This window comes from Sturnira hondurensis, unplaced genomic scaffold (genome assembly GCF_014824575.4).
Source record: "Sturnira hondurensis isolate 20B ecotype Veracruz unplaced genomic scaffold, ASM1482457v3 Scaffold0007406, whole genome shotgun sequence".
Classification (NCBI taxonomy): domain Eukaryota; kingdom Metazoa; phylum Chordata; class Mammalia; order Chiroptera; family Phyllostomidae; genus Sturnira; species Sturnira hondurensis.
In genome coordinates, this window is record NW_028080037.1 from 2675018 (window position 1) to 2696419 (window position 21402).

General features: G+C 57.6%; 1 protein-coding gene across 1 annotated transcript in view; it reads right to left on the reverse strand.

Annotated features, from left to right (window-relative positions):
- The window catches only part of DNAH10 (dynein axonemal heavy chain 10), a 94800-nt gene that overhangs the window by 35692 nt on the left and 37706 nt on the right, over positions 1-21402 (reverse strand). The window contains exons 31-46 of the mRNA XM_037051915.1: positions 19498-19767; positions 19176-19359; positions 17637-17771; positions 16909-17061; positions 13834-14022; positions 12275-12421; positions 11610-11801; positions 10024-10142; positions 8538-8696; positions 6049-6184; positions 4821-4943; positions 3903-4037; positions 3395-3611; positions 2478-2597; positions 1581-1726; positions 305-457 (exon numbers count right to left, since the gene is read on the reverse strand). Coding sequence (XP_036907810.1) covers positions 305-457; positions 1581-1726; positions 2478-2597; positions 3395-3611; positions 3903-4037; positions 4821-4943; positions 6049-6184; positions 8538-8696; positions 10024-10142; positions 11610-11801; positions 12275-12421; positions 13834-14022; positions 16909-17061; positions 17637-17771; positions 19176-19359; positions 19498-19767 — 2578 coding nt within the window. The remainder of the gene's footprint in view (positions 1-304; positions 458-1580; positions 1727-2477; positions 2598-3394; positions 3612-3902; positions 4038-4820; positions 4944-6048; positions 6185-8537; positions 8697-10023; positions 10143-11609; positions 11802-12274; positions 12422-13833; positions 14023-16908; positions 17062-17636; positions 17772-19175; positions 19360-19497; positions 19768-21402) is intronic.

Sequence of the window (21402 nt, forward strand, 5' to 3'; positions counted from 1 at the left end):
ATGGGCTGAGCAGCACTCGCATGGGGAGGACGGCCCCTCGGGAACCACTCACTCAGACGCACGCCGGGTCCAGAGGCCGCCTGCCGCCTGCTTCACTCCTCTCAGAAACTGAGGGGCACAACCACTAAGGGAACAGCGCCCTGTGCAGGAAGGGCACCCCAGGAACACGGTTTCCCGGGCTCCCCACGATCTGGGCCCTGCAGACGCCACACAGAACTTGGGCAGGGCTCTCGCAGGCGCACAGCACCCACACACGAAGCGCCCGGCCCTTCCCCACCCTGCACGCCCGGCAGCACCACACCACCTTCGGCATGTTCATGTCGTCCATGAAGACCAGGAGACGTTTCCCCATGGGGGGCCCGTACGTGTCTTTGGTTCGCTTTTCCACGTTTGTCTCTAGATTTCTCTGGATATCCAGGGACGTGGTACGGGAGGAGAAACTGACCATTAACACGATCTGAAACAGAGAGAGACGGCTCCAGAAGTCGGTCTCCCCCCCAGCGTCGGCAGTGGAAGTCTGGCCGCAGGCTACCGCCTCTCTCGCAAACTCACTGGTGCCTGAGCTAACTCGTAGGAAACCAGCGCACCCGCACACCCCTGCTGTTAAGGGCTAGAGCAGGAGTTCCTCTCTCCTTCCGGCGGCTGTGGGAGGCGATGATGGGCTGCCCTGGGCGAGCCCTGGGGACAATGCGGACTGGGGGGTCTTGGCTCCACAGGAGCCTAGCCGGGTGACCTCCAAAACGTCATTTAGTCTTTCTGAGCCTCGTCTTTCCCATCTGCAGTATCATTTTAACAAGACTGCTTGGGCCTCCTCACAGGGGATCGTATGATGTGATGAAGAGCACAAACGCATTTGCAACACGACAAAGTGATAGTCAACACCCTATCACGCCCACCGCTGTGTCTTGCAAATGGGTCATGGGAATGCAACCACCCTTGGCTCCATCTCTGAACCCATTGCCAAGAGGAAGGGGAGGGAGCCCCGGGTCCCTGTGCGGGGAGTACGTCCTCACGCGTGGGGGCTCCAGGCCTCTCCCTGTGCTTCTCAGAGCCAACTGTGGTCCTCACACCTCAGGCGCTGGAGTCGCCTGGTGGGCTCATGCCACTCAGTGCGATGGGCCCTGTTCTCAGAGTGTCCCGTTCAGCAGATTTGGGGTGGATTACGCAAGTGTTCAGGGGGTGCTGCTCATCCACAGAACCAACGCCCTTGTCAGCCCCCCTCCAGCTGAGGGGCCCCAAGTGCACGTGCACAGGAGCTGCACGCGTGGGAGCCGAATGTGATCTCCCGACGGTGACGGTACGCAGGCGTGCCTCGCTGGACCCCTGAGCACCAGCGCCGAGTCCAGGCCGAGGGGGCCTGTCGAGGGCACTCCTGAGCACCACCTTCCTTTGCCAGGGCTCACGAGCCCACAGCTCTCTCTGCCTGTGCACATCCCTCCGTGCCCTCCACAATGACACCCTGAAAGCTCAGCAGCCATGTTTGCACCTGCCAGGATGTGGGTGAGCATGACCCTTCACGGGCAGCCTGGCTGACCCCTGACCTCACCGTCTCCGGCCCAGTCAGCACAACACGGACTCACATTAGTTTCTTCGCTGAGACTTTTTAGGAAGTTCTGAGTGGTGGCCGTCTTCGAGGTGCCAGACTCACCGACCAACAGCACAGGCTGCTTAATCTTCACCATCTGCTGCAGCACCCAGGTGAGGCGGGTGGTGTCCACTGTGTGAACTGCGGAACACGTGACAGACGGGGTGTCACGGAGACTCGGGGACTTGACAGAGACGCCGGCGCGTGAGCATCGGCGACATGAAGCTTTGCAGAGACTCACAGATCCCACCAAAAGTGTCAGCAAAAACCTGACATGTGACCCAGGTAAAAGTTTCTGGGGAGCTCATTTCCCCAACCTCGATCTTTAAGAGCTCTGTGGAGGCACAACGTGCGCCCATAAAACACCCCCACTTCCAGGCGGTGACTTCACAAGGCTGGCCGTCCCTCCTGCTGCGGAGCCCGCCCCGGGGTGGGGACAACAGGGCTGCCCTGCCGCTCTCCCCACCCACGCACCTGCAGGTCCTGCTTTCCTGCCCAACCACCCCTCCGGGAGAAAGCAGAACCTCGGGTTTGGGCCTGGCCAGCTGCGACACTGGCCGTCTTTCATTCTGATCGCTTCCTGAGAACCTCACTCTCCGTGGGCCAGCCCTGGGCCCCGGCTGTGGGGAACCGTCAGCCTCTCTGATCTGAGCAGCCAGGGGAGTGCACTTGGACGTGGCTCCCAGGGACACACACGTGTCGCAGGCTTGTGAAGAAGCTCGGAGCCAGCGGCCCGAGAAGCCCAAAGCGCCACCCTCTCGGTGGGGCCCATGTCTCCCTCTCCTGTTTCTCCCGACTGCCATTAGGGTGGGACCACGGGTCTCGTCTCGTTCTCACAGAATGAGAACTGCATGCTCTCCAATCAAGGAACAGGGGCTCCGTCCGCACTCACCCAGGATGTCCACAAACTTCCTCTCGCGGGAGTGGACATACTCGGGCACTAAAGCGTTCCACGGGATCCACTTCTTCTGGCCGGGATCAAAGTGGAAGTCGTACAAGGTTGGGAGCTGACCTGCAGAAAACAACCGCCCACCCCACTCGGATCACAGGCGTGGAAGCACTCCGTCAGCCCTGCACGTGTCTGAAGCAAACTTGCGTTCCTGGATCCCAGGATGGCAGCCACCCTGGGGACTTCGAGCTCGCTCCCTCCCCAGGCAGAGGCACACTGAGCGGCGTGAACTGCCGCTGCCCGCCCCCTGCAGAGAGGCTCGCCGCGCCCCTCCCTGGGCACACGGCAGCAGCAGACAGCTCTGCCCACTCTCAGCTGCCCGTGCACTGGGAGGCGGGAGACGGAGACAAGCAAACAGGCACTTTCGCCGAGTGCTGAGCTCTGAGACGGAGAGCAGACACCCCGTGAAGGCGTCTCACCAGGTGGGCCAGGGAAGAGACCGGGAAGCACCAGGTGTGACAGGGAGCGTGGGCAGCCTCAGCCCCGCCCCGCGCCCACGCACTCTGTACCATCCTGCTGATGGACGACAGGGGTGCCAGGCAGACCCAGCTTTAAGAAAAGTTCCTCGCGCACCTCTCCCCCACGTGCCGCACCACACCTGCCGAAGCTGGTGGGGGAAGTTAGGCTCCTTGAGAGAGGCCACCCCAAGGGGCTGGGCTTCTGCTGTAGCAGGTCATGCAAGGAACTTCTCCTGAGGGTACTGCCAGGCGGCGCTCTGACCGCTGCCCATTCCTCTACAGAAGCCAACACGCCGGAAAGCCCACACACTCACACACGGACAAGCAAAGTCAAGGTCGCTTCCTCTAAAAACCAAACCTGAAGTTTTCTGAGCAGGAGAACAGATAACACTCAGTTCCCACCTGGCAGTTCCCCGGGCTTGGCCCAAACCCCATCCGTTTCAGCAGAGGGCAGAGAGGCGAGGCGTTTGACACACTCGTCAAACCTGGCCCTGCCGCTGTCCAGCAGGGCGGCGCCCAGAGAGCAGTACAGGGCCTCCAGGAAGTAGCACTCCAGGAGGTCCGGGTCCTCTGCCTCTCCTTCCAGGAGGGAGTCCAGCACCCTGGTCAGCTGGGTCACCTGGTCCACAGGGAGATGCCCGGGTCAGCCCCTGGGGCCCCCCACACCGCCCCGCACACACCCAGGGTCAGCTCTGGTTCAAAGTCCCGGATCCGAATCCCAGAGTGACGGGAACCCACGGCGCCCCCTGCTGGTTCACGCACATGGAGCGCATCCTGCACAGGGTCCCGCAAGGAAGCACTGTGTCTTCCCCATCGCAGCCTGCGACGCTACACTCCCCCGCCAGGCGTCTATTCCCCTACCCCCCACCCAGGGAGAAAATTCTCTCGGCTGACGGGGCCCGTTTCTTACCATATTCAGGTCTGTCTGAGGAACTATCGTCTTCAGCTTCTCTCCCTGCCTTCCGTCCACCAGGCCCTCCACGATCATGTCAATGAGAACGGGCACATACTTCTCAAAGAGATTCTGCAAGTCGCCCTGGTCCGCCTAGACAGGGCCAAATTCCAAGACATTTTCAGGGCCCTTTATCTGAGCTGAAGCCAGTGTGGGGTCCCTCTCCCAGCCGAGGCACTGATGGCCACAGGGCAGCGGGGTCCCCTGACAACTCTTTCCCATGTGACTGCCTCCAGGAGTCCCATCAGGTTTCCCGGCCTCGTGGTCCTCCTACAGAAACACCTGTGTCCCTCTGACATGTAGTCATGGTGTCCTGGGCATGGCCAAGACACAGCCTTCCCAAAACTGTCCCATCTACCTCTGTCCCTTTCAGTGAAGCCTACTGCTAAGACAAGACACATTTCGGAGCAGCCATGTGACACGTCACATGCTTTGACATGAAATGAAATCATCGGACTTCCATGCTTAACAAGCTAGGTCCTTCATATGCTGATGTCACCCAAGTGAGCAAACGAGGAGGGGCCAGCGCCTCCTAGAGACAAGTCTGTAGAGCCTGGCTGGCTGGACCGGGCCGCCCCTACAGACAACGAGGCAAGCTGGGCCCACCACTGGTTTTTGTACATGAGTCTCACTGGTGCCCGGCTGTGCCCATCACGCGCAGGACCCACCAAGTCTAGAATCTTTTCTCTGCACCTCGTACCGAGAAGACGTGCCAGCCCCTCGTCTAGACCACCAAAGTCCGTAGCTCTCTCAGTGGCTGCAGGTTTTCCAGGTTTTCGTCCAATTTACTAGTAACCCAAACATCCGTCTGGGTTATGGTTACCCAAGTACCCACCAATACTACTAACTGTAAATTCATTTTAGAAATAAGTTCACCTTATTTTGTGTTTGATTAACCCACTTTTCCCAGTATGGCTGGTATTTCAAGTTTTTCGGGTCCACGTAAACCATCCCGCATCGAGACACGGTTGCCGGGGAGGCATACTGTAAATCTCCCACCTGGAGAAAAAAGAAGACCATTCCTGTCTGCAGCTGTAGACAACCGGACTGTATATTCAAAAGTCTTTGCTTGTGCAAGTTTCCACAATTGCACAGAACCCAAGCCACACTCAGATCAGCACAGCCCTCGTGAGGCTTCCGACTGAGCACCCGGGCTCGTCGGGGAGACTGTGTGTCACGGACACAGCGCCTTGTAAGGTTTTCTGCTGCTGTAACACCAGTGTGGGAATCAACAGGCCGCAGGGCATCTGACCAAAACTGAGAAGTGCAGAGAGAAAAATAAGCTAATCCAACCCCATCACCAAGAAACAAGCATCGTCACGGAGTGCTTACCTTTTCATCTCTTTCCTATCGTGTTTTTGTAACACAGCTGGGAGTGGGTTGTATAAAACTTAGTACGTGTGCGCCCAAGCAGCGACACGAATGCACACCCCTCCCTTTCCCCGAGGAAAAGACGCCGGTCAGCTAACGAGACAGCAACAGGCACAGCCGCACCTGCACAGACAGGCTTTTCGGCCGGTGAGAGCAGTGCCCACGCCAAGCTAGCGTGACAGCGAGTCTCGGGCCCACAGCTGCAGGGCGGGTGCAGAGGGTACAGCAGAGAGTTCGAAAAGGCAAAGAGAAGAAGGAAGCAAGTGGTGTGAGAGAAAAGGCAAGGCGATTGCAAACTCCAGGCTGAAACACGAGGCTCTGAAAGAAAGCCAGTGGAGCCGCAGTGCACTCGCTGGCTGCACAGCAGAAATGTCCGTGTTCGTACAACGTGAGCGCCGGGTCTGGGTTTAACAGACTTGGCGACGTCGTACTTCAAGGAGGGGAGGCAGGCCGATGGCGTCGGTCAACAGATGGCACCCAGACGGGGTGAAGGAAGGGGTGGCTTGCTGAGCGTGTCACGCGCAGAGGCCAGGGCAGCAGAGTGAAGGGCAGCAAGCTGTGGGCCCAGCAAGGAGGGGTGAGGGGAAGCGGGAGTCGAGGGCCCGACTCACGTGAACTCTTCTCCACCATCTGGTTTTTCCATGATAACCTATATTGACTCCTACTTTAACGAACATTTAAAGTTTCAACTGAAAGAAAGACATTTGTTCAAAACTCCTTTCCTATGACTTGCCTCAAAGAGCAGAGCACAGTGCGCTTGCAGCCGAATGCGCTCGCCATTGGCCAGGGTCAACAGCTTGTTGTCGTCCATCACAGAGTTCATGTTCTCCACCCACAGAGCGTCCACGTCGCCATCGAACAGGATGTACCTGCAGCGACCGGGGGAAGGGCCATGGCTACAGGCCCGGCTTCCAGCCAGGGCGTCGGGCCAGTGCCCCGTCCCTGCCACACGGCACCCCCAGGGCTGCCCAGCCAGGCCCCGAGACACAGCACTCTACTGGGTCCTGAAGTCTGACCCAGAAGACAAAAGGGAAAAACACATAGGAACTGTTTGCGTTAATTACCAACTGGAAGGTCTGACCACACACACCTGCATTCCTGCCGGGGGACAATACACCGGCACCCCTTGGGGACAGAAAGTGTCACAGTCAACCTCATTCTTTCCTCTCTTTCCATTACAGCTGAAGTTGATTATTACTCGCGTTAGTTTCCAGGGGACAGCACAGCAGTCACACGTGTACGTAGTTCACAGAGCAGCCCCCTGGTGAGTCCCGCACCCACCCGCCTAGACACAGCTATTGCACATGTACTGTGCTGATGATACGGCCACCAGCCAAGGAGTGCCAGCGGCCACAGGCTGCTGGACAAGGCAGGCTGGGCTTCCCCTAAAACCTTCAGAGAGAGTTCAGCCCCATCTTCAGACCCCTGGCCTCTGGAACCAGGAAGAGCCCCCTTCCGCGGTGTGAACCCTGCTGGTCTGTGGTCATTCAACAGCAGTCTCAAGGAAGCCACCACACCCTGCACCTCGGCCCGTTTCCATCACTGGAGCCACCTGCCAGGCACCCAAGGGTACCAGTGTCTACAAGCCCCGCTGTGCACAGCGCCTGTCCCCGCAGCAGGTCTGCTCTGGCTCCCCAGCTGAGCTACGCAACACTTCCATTCTCGGGCCGTGATGGATAGCATCGCCGCAGCAAAGCCCACCCCCAAAGGACAGCCTCTGTCCTTCTACTGTGTGGAACAGTGATCGGATCTGGCTTCCATTTCATTCACTGGATGCCTTGCTAGATTTTTTTTTTTTTTGCAGCATTAATCTTTTGGTTCATTTTCTTCCAGGACTCTTTGCACTTTTTTAATTTAAACAGTTTCAAACTCCAAGTTACAAGAATAGAATGGCACAAGTAACTCCCAGACACCACTCGACCAGACTCTCCAGCTGCGTTTTGTTCGGGGCCCTCTGTGCCCTCTCGCCCGCTCTCTGTGTCTATGAACCACTCGAGAGCACTTACTGCGGACAGGCACCTTCTCTCACATAGCCACGGTGCAACCATCAAACCAGGACACGGCGGCGGCAGCACACTAAGGCCCAGGCCACACCGTCACCTAACGCCCAGGCCGTACTGGGATTTCACCAACTGTCCCGACAGAAAGCCTCCGTTTTACAGGCCTCGTGGGGAGGCCAGACCCAGGCTACCACCGACAGACGTCGAAGCCACCTGGGACGGTGTGAGCGGGAAGGAGCTCCTTCCTCAGCCTTCGGTGACCTCCTCCCAGGCTGCTTATCCATTGCGGGGAGAGTGACAGCACCTTGACCTATGTCCCAAGTGAAAACCTCCAGTAACGGTGGCTCTGACGAGACACGAGAACACCACACCAGTGCCGGGCGAGTCCTGCACAGATGCGCGGTCTGATCCAACAGTGAGGGTGCACCCCACAAGCCCCAACCCAGAGCTTTCTGTACAACAGCTGGCATGGAATCTTCCAGAACATCAAGGCCATGAAAGACGTCAAAGGCAACCTGAGGAACTTCTGGAAATTAGAGGACACCAAAGAGACAGGACACCAAGTCCAATGTCAGATCCTGGGCTGACCCAGAACTGGGGCAGAATCCCTAAAATGGGTTGTTCCACACGTCATTACTGAGAGGGGGGCTTTTACTCCAGGTTGTTCTCATTAACAGGGTTGGAAAACATAAAGTCAGGGTCATCCCTGAGCTGACCTGAGAGATGTCACAAGAACAACTAACACCCGGGAAAGGTTTAACCTGATGTCCCAACAAAGCATCCCTGCTCTCGGCCTCGCGTCACCCTCACCGGCACAGCGTGCAGTGATGTGAGCAAGGCGATCGTCATCAACCGCCTCTACTGGTGAGAAAGTGCATCTTGGAACGGTGTTCCAGCACTTTCCGTGACACTTCACCGCCTTCCCTTGACTTCTGTGCCACCCAGGCAGCCTGGCCTGGTGGCTGTGTTTAAGGGCCGAGGCTCAAACAGCCCAAGTTCTGATCCCTGCCCTTGGGACAGGTCCCTTACCTCCCCTAGGTCTCAGTGTCCCCTGTGGTGAGCTGGGCCCACTTGCGGTTGAGGAGACTGACTGAGGCAACACGTGAAGCCCCGAGATGGCACCGGGCGCTTCGTGAGCAGAGCACCGGGTCCCACCATCTGCTCGCCCAGAGTCCGAGCTGGCCTGCAACAACGCAGCCCTGCTCCCTAGTTACACACTCACTTCCGCTCCTTCTTGTCCGTGGGCTTGTTGATCTCCCTGAAGATGTTGGACAGTACCCCATCCGTCCAGTCTCGCGTGGTGGGGTCCAGGATGCCATAGAGCTCGACGACGCTCACCGCTTTGGGGTTCAGGACGTACAGCTTTGTCGTCAGCCCAAGCCTAAGTCAAAGGAGAGGCTTCAGGGGGGGCCGAATGCGCCAGGAGAGCCACCCAGGCCACCGTGCGAGGGATCAGATGTTCTGGATCTAATGCAACATTTAGGATGCCTTCCACACAGACTGTCCCCTGGGCCTCCCACTTGCTGCAGGGAACCACCCTCCCCCGAAACCACGGCCCCTGCACACGTGAAGTCTGAACAGGAGCTCGGCTTTGCCTCTGGAGGACAAGGAGAAGCTATAACTTTTGTGCGTGTTCCAAGTCACATCCAGTCCACATTGACGCACACGACCAGCTGTATAAACGTCCTGTAACTGGGGCACGGGAGAGAAGTCAGTCACCAGGACAGCACCCTAACATTTCGTCCTTCGTGTTTACGGGACGACAGCTGCTCCACGCTGACTTCATAAATCACGCGGTCAGGGTGCTCCCCACGAGAACACCTGTGAACTCCCACAACGCTGCGGGATGAGCTCACCTACAGAAAACTGAGGTTCCCGCAGACCACAGTCTGTACCTACCGAAACACAACAACAAAAATAACAGCGGCACACACACGCGCGCACACACACACATCCACAACTGCCCTGCAAGTCAACTCACAAGAAACTAAAGAACAGAGCACAGGACGGCTATGACACAACCCACTTTAAATCCAGACACCGCCCCCCTGGCTCTCTCATGAGAAACACAGCAGTAAGCAGTGACCGTCACTCACCAGGCCTCACAGACCCCCTGGAAATGTTCAAGCCCCAGAGCTCACACGCTTGACCTGGGTTTTGCTGAGATGCCAGCGTGCACTGCAGCCTTTCCAGAACCTTGTTATCGCTCAGGAGAAAAGCGAAGGGCCAGCAAGCCCGGGTTCCCCAGAAGGGCATGGTCACTATGGGTCTCCGTGACTCAGAGTGCGAGGTCCCCTGACTCGGAGCAGCACGGCTCCGGCAGGGCTGGCGGGGCGAGGCGTCGGGGGAGGGGACGCCGCCCCTGGTCACGCTGCTGCTGGAGGTGCCCTGTGAGGATGGGCGCACTAACCTGCTCTAAGAGAGCAGTCTGGGCACTGAGAAAGCAGGGCTGAGGCTAACTTCAAACACCCTCACGAGACAGTCTGGGAGGTCCTCACTCCACTCGGTCTAACGCACAAGTCACCATGCGGCTTTAAAACATGGGCACCACACCAGTCGTGAAACAAGTGACAATGTGACGAGTGTGAAGGGGTGTTCGGGACAAACTGAACCTCCCAGACAGTCAGAGAGCAAAGACGGACAGGGAGCGCTGCCACCAACCATACCGTAAGGCCACCCAGCAACCGCCCCCCAGGGGTCACACTCACTTGGTCTGGGCCTGGCACAGAGTGTTAATGACCACGGACTTGCCCCCGCCCGTGGGCCCCACCACCATGGTCGTGTGGCGGGTCAGCATGGTCTCGTACATCTGAACAACTTTATCCACCTGTGGGACAGAATACAACTTTATCCACCTGCTGGGTCCAAAACACTTTTTTAAACAGCTTCACTGAACCACAATTCACTGCCTATATAATCCATCCTTTAAAAGTGGACAAATCAATGGTTTTTCGTGTGCCTGAAGGCTATGCTCAGTTTCGCTACATGCTCATCACCCCTCCCCCCACAAACAGCCCTGAGCTCATTCCTCGTCTCTCCCGAGCGCACCTCCTCCGGCCTGGGCACTGCCCACCCACTTCTCCCCGAGCACAGAATGACGCTGATGGACTCCTACGAGAGACCCGTGGCCCTTCCTCCGCGCTGCGCCAGGTGTCGGTGATCCTCGCCTTTTCAGGGCCGAGTCAGAGTCCACTGGGCGAATGGGCCGCGTTTTGTTTGCCCTGCTCGCCCTCCGTGGACGTCTGCACTGTTTCCACTTTCTGACTCTCATAACTGATGCTGCCGTCCACACCCATGTACACACTCTTGTGTGGACATAACTTCTCACTTCCCTTGAGGAGATCTCCACAAGTGGGACCGCTGGAAAACGTGGTAGCCCCAGGGTAAACTTGGTGAGAAGCCACCGACTATTCCCCACACGGGCCGCACCACTGTACATTCTCACCAGAAAACGCATCTTTTTAAGCAACCACCTCCAGAGGAAAATGTTAAGCAGGGGCAGTACAGAGAGCTCCCTGATCTGCGTCCAGGGCCACCCTCTGCCCGGGCCTGAGGCCTCTGAGCAGCCCAGTGCCCAGAGGCACCCGACCAGAGGCAGCCGCCCTGGGCCTGGGGCTCGGGGCATCTGTGCTCTCAGCAGAACACTCTGGAGATAACGCTTGGCTTCGCGACAACACACACAACTTTCCAGGCTTCCGATGATCAGAATCCTACCAGCCACGTCTAAGCTAGTTTTCCAGTAAGTGTGGCTGGGGGAGGGGAAATAGTGGGCTGGGGCGAGAACATTAGATGGTTGGGCCCCAGAACAAAATGCTTGTGTTATCTGATCACATTATGCAGAACAACAAAACCAAAGCTGGAAGGCGGGCCCACCACACACCGGAGGCCTGTGGGGCCTCAGGAGGGAAGGGAATGCGCACACTGCGGTACCACGGGTGCTGCCTTGCAGACTTCCGCTGGGGGAGACCCACCAGACGCAGGGGGACGTGCCGGGAGGAGTCGGATGCAGAGAGAGAGAGCAGGTGGGGGTTCCCTGAGCTGGGGAGGGACGCGTGGGGGACCAGGTTGAACAGGACAGAGTCTTGGTTTGGGAAGATGAAGCGGGTCTGGGGACGGGTGGTGGAGGGAGCGGCACGGCAGTGTGAGTGTGCTTAATGCTTCTGAACTGCATGGTGAAAATGGCTGAGATGGTACATTTTATGTCACCTGTACTTTGTCACAATGTGTTTGAAAGTAACTGGCCAAGATGGAAAGGACACAGAAGTCGGCGAGCTCTCGGTCTCAGCACTTTTACCTGGACGGGGAGGATGACGAAGCCATTCTCCTCAAGCACTTGCTCAACGGCGTCGTTGAAATTAGGGTAGCGGACGCGTGGGCAGTCTAGCCCAGGAAACAGATCGGAGATCAAACCCAGGAAAAGAGGGACGTCTTCAAAGACGAACTTGGGCAGGTTCATGTCTCGAAGTGCCCTCATCAGCACCACCTCCTGGACGGAACAAAACACAGGCCGGGGCTGGCCCAGAACTCTCTCACAAAACAGAGAGTGGGACGTTACATAAGACACAGACTGAAATCCTGCACGTACAGCCTCTAGAGGAACGCAGGCGCAGCCCGACCGCGTGCGCGTCCACGTCACTCACGTGCAGGAGTGGCACAATCACACCCGTCACTCTTCTCACAACGGGGAGAAGAGCCTCCCCAAACTCCTGCGGTTCCCGAACTGCCGTTAGCGTGGCCCTGCACCCCACCCTGCAACGATGGACTGACTGCTACCACCGAAGCATCGCCAACTGGTTCCACGAAGACCCTGAACTTGACTTACAGTAGGAAGTCAGATTACAAGGACACAAACCAAATTAAGGCCAGACAAGCGACTGAAATGGCAGCTGAGACCGAAACGCTCCGCCGAGCGCGGCGCCCCACCACCTCCATGTGGCACCGACGGCGCGCGGGCCCCACCTCTCTCAGCTCCGAAGACCCTCTCTTCAGCTCCCCGGCCATGACCAGCACCGACTTCAGGGCTCGGAGCCCGAAGTCATAGTGGTACTGCTTGGAGAGCTGCTCCCGTGCCAGCTTGTACAGGACGGTCATCTTTTTGGCCAGCGTCTTCGGGGTACCAGGTGATGGAAAACAGAGAAAGAAAGTGACTGAGGTGTTCAGATGAAGCCACCTCACAAACACACCCATGTTGCCGCTAACGGCAACTCCACGACAGGCCCCTGGCTTCTCCGCCTGTGACAAGTGAGGAGTGAGTTTGAAAGGGCACAGCCCCGCCGAGTCTGATGGCTGTCCCTAGGAGCACAGGAAGCCTTCGCCGCCTTACTTCCGTGACTGGAGCCCAGCGGAGTTTTCAACCAGGGCCGTCACACTCCAAAAACATGCGTGCTGTTTATTTCCACCCGAGTGTGCTACAGAAGCTCCTTCTGTACCTGCTTCTAAGGACAGCTCAGCTACCTCGTCCCACCAGGGACCCGAAGCTGCCGGTCCCGCAGGGTGCATGGGCACCTGCCTCACAGGGAGCAAGACCCACAGATGTCACCACTGTGCTCAGAACCAGCACAGTGTAATAGGTCGCAGGAGCCTTTAAAAAATGTGGGAGGCCCTGGCTGGTGTAGCTCAGTGGATTGAGCGCGGGCCTGCGAACCAGAGGATCGCGGTTCGATTCCCAGCCAGGGCACATGCCTGGGTTGCAGGCTGGTTCCCTGCAGGCCAACTCCCAGCAGGGGACACATGAAAGGCAACCATACATTGATATTTCTCTCCCTCTCTCCTTCCTCTCTGAAGATAAATAAATAAAATCTTTAAAAAAAAATACGGGAAAGCAACCTAGCAACCCTTCGTGTTAAAGGCATTTGCTATTTTGTGCCTTGACCAGAACCTCCTGCAAAAAAAGTCTCTGCGTATTTTATACGTATTTTAAAGGATGACAAAAGATACACACACACACTTAAAGGCACATATCCTCAAGGGCATGAGGCTGAGTGAAAGAAGCCCACCTCCGAGTCACACACAATGTGATTTGGGCACAGACGACCTTGAAGCAACAACTATAGTGACACAGAAGGACGGTCAGTGCCAGGAGTTAGGGCTGGGGCAAGTGTGATTGCTAACCCGGAGGGTAACACGGGGACAGTCCCACACCCTGACCGTGGCTCTGTTCACTCCACATGTGTGATGAAATGGCTCGGAACTACATGCCCCCCAAGACAAGGTAAGCCCTGGGGGTGTCCCAATCAAGTCCGTGCTGTGGGGAGAGCGTGTGCCCGCCGCAGTCTCCGATTTTGATGGCGCGCTTCAGTGTGTGAGACATGAGGCGTCATCTCTGGGGAAGGCTGGGGGAGGGGTGTGTGGGACTCTATTCTGTTGTCACATCTTATGAGTCAAATTATCACAGAACAAAAGTTATAATTTTAAAAGGAGAGAAAGGGAGGAGAGCAATAAGGCCACTCGGAATGAGATGCCCAGAGCCCAGTGGGGGCGGGGGGGGGGGCAGAGGGCGGGGGGGAGGGCGGGCTCACCTTGGCCTGGAGGAAGCCCTCGGAGAAGAGCATGATCTCACAGATCTGCCCCAGGTCCGGCACGATCACCACCACCGGCCGGAAGAGCGCCTTCACCGACTCAGGCAGCTCTGTGCGGCCCGCGTAGCCGGGGTTCATGGTGATGAAGATGCCCATGCGGGAGTCCAGCGAGATCTCCTGCCCTTCAAACTGAAGGGCGACAGGAAGGGGGTCAGGCCGCGGGCCGGCCCAGCCCAGGGGGAGGAGGCTGTGAGGCCCCGAGGCCCTGTGCTTCCGTGGGCACCAGGCAGTCCTTGTGCTGACAGCCTGCATGTCCAGGGAACAAGCCTCGCTGACCCCAACCTGACCTCCCCTCACAGGTCGTGCCACTGGAGAAGGAGCTGATGGTGGGGCAGATTCGGGGAGCCGTGTGACCCCTGGCAGGTCACTGACCCTCCCTGAGGGCCCGTGTCCTCTTCTGCAAGGCTGTGGAGGCCCAGTGAGACGGGACAGGCAAGGGAGCCGTTCACTCCTGCAAGCCGTCACGTTGCCCCATCCCGCCTCCCCTGCCTAGGGGCCTGGACACAGTGTGGCCCCTGCTCCCGACAGAACCCTGCCCGTCCCTCAGGGTGCTGGCCTTCCTCCCCGAGGCACCCGGGCACGAGTGAACTGCAGCCCCATCTCCATCGTCAGCCTCGAGCCTGCGGCTGAGTCTCAGCTACCCCAGCTGTTCTCAGCGCTGGGAATCTACTTCTTGCCACGTCCAGCTCCGCCAACCACGCTGTCTGACAAAGTCCGAGCACGGGGAGGACGACTTCAAAGAAGCGTGTTCCGGCCTGGCGGACGTGGCGTGAATGGATATGTGGTGTTGACTTTAATCTCTCTGTCTCTTGGTGTTCTAACCTTTACCTTTCTGAAAATTTGGAATCTCCTAGAAATGCTGACCATTCTCAGAGCTGAACAGCAACTAAGTCAGGCTGAGAACAATATCGCCTTGGCCTTTCCCCAGAATAACACCTCCTTCCCTGACCTGATTAAGCAATTGTAGGATAAGATGATATCAGCTAATAGGGGGCCTGGAATACCCAAGGCAGCCCCTTAAGTAAGTCCCGAGGCAAATCCCCTCTGATGAAATAGCCCCTGAGTGTCTAAAGTTGTTGGAATAACAGCCCCTCCTTTACCTCGAATAGGGATACATATCTATTAGAATTAGACAGGCAAAGAAACAGGAGAAGCTAGTTAGCTATTAAGCATGTAGAAAACAGTTACTAGAGAGATAGAGTTTATAGTACACAGAGAAATATTTTAGACAGAAAGATAGATAGCTAAGTTAGACATTACAAAGGCTTATAATGAATTTCCTAACCTCTGCTTGGTCTAGCGTACCTGTTGCCTGTGACAAACTCTGAGAACTTTAATAAACAGTAAGACATTCAAACTGCATACATAGAGCTATTTCAAATTGTCTGATTAATGGTTCTCCTGGTCAAAATAACTTTTGTTTAACATAACTGACACTATGGGAGCTTTCATACTTTTCCTGGTTACCTTTGTATTTTTTTCGCTTAACTGATCATGCTATGCACCTGTAAATGTTAATCACTACCAGAAATGAAAATATAAAAACCTGCTTGTACTTGCAATAAACGGAACAGTGCTTCACCTGCCTTTGAGCTGTGTAGTTGCCTGTTACCCAGCGTCGACGCCTATCCTCACCTCAAGGGACCCCTGGGCCCTGCTGCGGCCAGACCGCGGCAACTTCCTCCTCCTTTCAGTGGCCCACCAGGGACAGAAGACAGGACAGTTCACTTTCACGAGGCCCAGCTCCCTCAGGGACGAGAGGGCAGATAGCTGATGCTCCCCCGAAACAGAGCTGCCTGCGCTGATACAGAGCTGCCTGCCTGTGCCTCTCGCCCCCTAAACAGCCCACCAGAGACGGAAGACGGGCCTGCCCTCGAGCACGCAGCTCCCGAAAACCTGAATGTGCGGCGGGGAGGCCTCTGCCCCGCAGGAGCAGCGAGCTCATCCCTGAACAACTAACTTCGGAAGAACTAACTGGAAGAAAGCGTGCCCAGAACCTCTACTGGAACCCTCAGATGTTCAACAGTGTCCAGCTGACGTGACCCTTGGACAAGGACGGTGAGTCCACTGAGGTCTGGGGAGAAAGCAGGGCTGCCAGGGCCGCAGGGGTGCCCACCACGGAGCCCTCACCAGCCTGAGCTGACATTGGGTCCTGAACCACCCCCCCGACCCCGCCCTGCCCAGGGGGTTCTGTAGGGCCTCCAGGGATGCGTAAGAGTTTTCAGGCAAAGAAGAAGAAAGGGCAAGTCCAGGCCGACAGGGATGGAAATGGTGTCACAGGGTATGTGGTGACAAGAGTGTAGGGCACACAGGGTCAAGGACAACAGCAGCGGTGGTGGCAGAGCACGCTGGGACCACAGAGGACCCCAGTGTGGGGAAGTGGCCCAGCCGCTCTGGGCCCCGCAGTCAGAGAACCCACTTCTGGGCCACCTACACCACACAAAACCGCGCTTCTCCGGATGGCGGTCTCCGCAGTCTGATGTAACTTCCCGCGGGCTCCTTGAACCCAGGCCCTGGAGAGACTAGGGAACTCTCCAAAATGTTTTCTAAATTTGCCTCTTCACCTTGATAACCTCAAAAACTGGGCTCCTTGTCAGGCCCTAAGTGTACCAGGTACGAAAGCAGAATCTCTCGTCCACTGTTACAATTACTGTTGAAGATGTTCTAATTGACTGGAATGCTAATCTTCCAAGTCATTTTTCTCAAATGTGGGAAGTCACTAAGAATATTTGTTTCCTTAAAGAATACCACTTCTTTGAAAACACTGCTCACCCATCGTGACCCCCAAGTTACGTGTCTGGAGTTAGTCCGAAGTTCTCCCAACACTAAAACCCTCGGTCATCAGGGCTGTGGACAACTTCGGGAAACCCAACCATTTGAACTCCAGAACAAAATCCGTCGCATCCCCATCGACGGGCAGCCTGGCCTGGACCAGCCCCCTCTGAGGCTTCAAGGGCAGTCTGACGAGAGTCCCTGCCAGGAGGACGACGGGGCGAGGCGTTGCGTGAGCCTCACCTGGAATGTGGCGAGCTGATGGATCAGGGCGTTGCGGATGGTCTGGATCTGAGACGAGATGACCGAGAGCACCGAGGCGTCGATCCGGTTAAACTCGTCGAAGCAGCCCCAGGCCCCGCACTGCGCCAGGCCAGAGAAAATCTTCCCGACGGCCTAGACAGAAGGGACCGGTCGAGGGCCGGTGACACCGTGAACGCTGCATGCGGCACCCAACGGAGACGCTTCCGCAGCGAAAGCGGATGGCCCTCGGCCTGCCGGACGGCCGCCCGCCGCCACCCACGAAAGGCCTCCCGGCAGCACTTGGCTCCCACCCGCAGGGCTTCGCACACGAGAGCCTCTGACGGCCAACCCAGGCTCCGAGGGTCCTCTTGAGACACAGGGAAATCTAGCAGCTCTGGGCCTCTTTTCCAAGTGGCGACAAGTAGCCCAAGCAGAACAGGGCCTCCCTGAGACCAAGCACTGTTCCGTCACCTCCGTGGGCCGCTCCCCTCACCACCCACCTGGCTCTGGCAGCTAAGTTCAGGACCCTTGCTCTACCTGCTCCCACAAAGCAGACACACATGAACCCCAAGACTGAGATGGCGAAAGGGTTTCTCCACACTCCCCCAGCTGCCCCACGTCCCCACCCAGGGGCACACGCAGCGGGCCCCGCAGTGCCCCACTTCCGCTCTCTGCCCACGGGGACGGCGCCAGAAGGGACGGCGCCAGAAGGGACGCCAAGGCCTCACCTTGTAATCCATGCCTTCGCCACAGTTGGTTACAACACAGAGCAAGCCTAAGGCTTTGGCTAGGTCCTTGGTGGTCTCGGTCTTGCCGGTGCCAGCTGGGCCTGCAGGGGCCCCACCCAGGTACATGGACAGTGCCTGTCAAAAGCCAAGCACAAAACGAGGCTGTCTGATTCACAGTAGGGCACAGATGTCACCTGCTGGTCTCACATTGGGACAACAGATGTGAGGCACATGTGCATGACAGCTGACAAGGTCACTCATCTTCCCAACATTCACCACTTGTAATGTTCCCATCTCTCCCTGAACGCAGACTGACCCCTGTGCCCATCACGCAGGGCCACGCTGCCCAGGGCAGGGCAGTGTGCTGTGGGTGGCGCCTGGGCTGGAAACAGCGCATGGGCCGGGAACAGCATCCAGGCCGGGAACAGCGCCCGGCAGCTCCGGAGCCGAGGTTCACATGCACACCTGAGCATGACACAGTTGTCTCTGCCAAGGAGAGGTCCCACCCTTCCCCTCCAGACCCCAGCACGGGCACCTCAGCCCTCGGGACATCCTGCACAAGAAGCGTGTCCTCATTTATCTGGGGACCATGGGCCACACAGGATGGTCTAACAACACGACTGATGGTGGGTCGAGTGGCCTCAGCAACCCATTCTGGGCATGCTGGAGACTACGGTCAGCCTTCGGATGGTCAGTGCGTCTGCATGAGCAGGCCTAGCTACAGTCCCGGCCCCCCAGGCCCGGGTGAGCCTCCCTGGTGGCAAGAGCTCCCACAGCCACCACTGCCGCTGCTGGAGGAAACGGTGCTGCCGCTCTGGGCCCTGCCCCACGCCGTCGCCCTGTGCGGATTTTGATCCGTGTCCTCTTGCTCCAGTGAACTCTGACCTGACTACAGGGGCTTCATGGAGAGCTGTGAGCCCTTGGAGCAAACGTCCGACCCTGTGGGTGGTTTCAGGAGCTGCCTCACCTCCAGCAGCCCAGTCTCAAACGGTGACAGTTAGGTGACGCCCCAAGCCAAAACCCCTTGGAAGGGCTTTAGGCAGTGGTCCCCCCATCGCTCTTGGCGCTGGTTTCCTGGGCTGCCATACCAGCCACCACCGCCGGGTGGGCGAAAACAAGAATGCGTTGTCCACTGCTCTGGAGGCCAGAGGTCTGGAGCCAAGCTGTTGGTGGGGCCACACTCCCTCCAAAGACTCCAGGCAGAGTCTGTCTTTGCTTCTGGTGGCTCCGCGCTCTGATCCCCGCCTCCGCCTTCACACCACCTTCACACCACCTTCCTGCAGTTCCGTGCCCTCCCCTCTCCTTACAAGGACGCCAGTCACCGGTTCTAGGGCCCTAACGCAGGATGTTCTCACCCTTAAACAGTTGAGTCTGCAAAGACCCAATCTCTAAGTGAGGCCCTGCTCTGCGGTTTCAAGAGGACACGATTTGGGGAAGACCCTCCTCGGCCCCATCACTGTCACAGTCTCCACAGTCACACCTAGGAAACGCACATGGCCACAGCCGCACAATGCCCACAAGAGCCTGATCCCCAGTCACCTGCGTCAGAGTCAGGTAAATCCGGTCAGTGAGGGGCGTGATGACCAGCCGCCCATTCAGCCCCATGTACTCGTAGCCGTAGCCGAAGGTCCCCGTGCACTGGCGGACGTTCAGTTCGTCGGGTTCTCGGTCCCAGTAAAAGCGCAGCTGGCTCTCCCACTCGAACTCCCGGGCCTCGAGGATGCTAGAGGCGAGACGCAAGACGCGGAGGTGAGTGAGGAAGGAGACAGGTGTGGCAGAAGAGAAGGCGGACGCGGAGGAAACGGGGGAGGTGGTGAGGGAGGCCAAGGACGACAGAGGAAGCCCCTGGGAAGGCCCTCACCTGCCCCTGATGAACGAGTCCACGATGTCCCTGGCATGCACATCGATGATGAGAACAGTGTTGTATTTCTTCCGGTCGTTTCGGCTCAAGGGCGTGGTGATTCGGGAGACCAGCTCGTCAATCTGCCGGTGCATCTTCCTGCCGTAGCTCTTCATGGCCTGCTTTTCCCCCTCACGCACTTTGCGGAAGACATCTTCCACCTCCCAGGTCCACCACACCTGGCTGGCGGCCAGCACCACCATGCCCTGGTACAGGAGCATCCAGTTGACTCTGCAGGAAAAGCACACCTCCACGAGCCCTCTGCCGGGCACCGCGAACGGTCCCGAGAGGACGCCCTCTCTCTGGTCCAGAGGGGGCGACAGAGTGAAAGCCCCCAGAGGCCTGTCCTCCTTGGGCGGCGGTCCAAGTCCTCCGGCAGGACTGTGCGACGCAGACCACCACACACGCACACAAGGGGCTGGGGCACGTGCAGAACGACGCCAGAGCACCTTAGAAATGCCTCACACGGCTTCAGAATCACACAAAGTTTTTAGTTGCTTCAAATCACAACAACGAACTCCATAACCTCTGCCCACACTGCGCAGGTTTCCTGGTTATAGCCTCCTGAATGCCACTCGCAGTCTTCCCCACTCTCTTTCAGCCTGTGCAAAGTGACACGCCTNAGTCCTCCGGCAGGACTGTGCGACGCAGACCACCACACACGCACACAAGGGGCTGGGGCACATGCAGAACGACACCAGAGCACCTTAGAAATGCCTCACACGGCTTCAGAATCACACAAAGTTTTTAGTTGCTTCAAATCACAACAACGAACTCCATAACCTCTGCCCACACTGCGCAGGTTTCCTGGTTATAGCCTCCTGAATGCCACTCGCAGTCTTCCCCACTCTCTTTCAGCCTGTGCAAAGTGACACGCCTGGGGGGGGGGGCGCTGCACAGAGTGACATGCCCGTGTTGGGAGGAGGCCGGTGTGGGTGTCGCTCCACCAATAGCACCTCGCTTCTCCCGTTCGGTGCTTCAAGTGGGCTGCCTCGGGTCGGTGGGCGCCGGGCTAGCCCTGCCCTTGAAAACACTGCAGGGTCTTTCAGGGCATGGCAGGCCCACAGCGTCCTCAGACACTACCTCACTGGGGTCTACGCAGGTTGCTTCCGGTCCCCTCGCCAACACAAACACTGCATGAAACATCCCTCCACAGCACTCGGCAATGTCTGCAGACATTCTGGGTTGTCACACCGGGGAGGGGAGGGCGCTAGAGGCCAGCGGTGCTGCCGAACATCCCATGGCACACAGGACAGTCTCCCACAGTGAGGAGCCACCTGCCCCTCCCCCGGAACAGTGCTGGAGCTGAGAGCTCTGCTCCGTCCACATGTGGTGAGTCAGAGCTGCCTCCAGTGCTCCCCAGTGGAGTCCCGAGGCAGGGCAATGGGGCCACGCACAGCGCACCCTTTCATGGTTTCCTTTAGTAACGACAGTCACGTGGCTTTAAAAGGTCGCAGCGACCCACGCGCCCCTGCCCAGCGCTGCGCAGGGGCGCCCTTCTCACCACGCCTCCTCCAGCGCCAGGTATTACCACGCTCCGTTCGCTTTCTACTCTTTATTGTACACACTGGGTTTTCTTTGAACCTATCTGAAAGGTAAAAAGCCGTATCTCATTCTGCCCTCAACTGCGGATCCCTCACGACTAGTGAAGCCTCTCCTCTCTTCGCATGTTTACCAGCTACCTGGATGTCTCTACAGAGACTCTGACCTCCCAACCTGTAAGTGCCCTGAAGTACATTCAGGGAAAAGCGTTTTTTCTAAACCGCACTTAAAAAATATGGACCCAGAGCTTTAGGTTCCAATCCGGGAAGAGCGTCTATGAATCATTGGTCCTTATCTCAATGCCAAACCGCTAATGGTGAAATA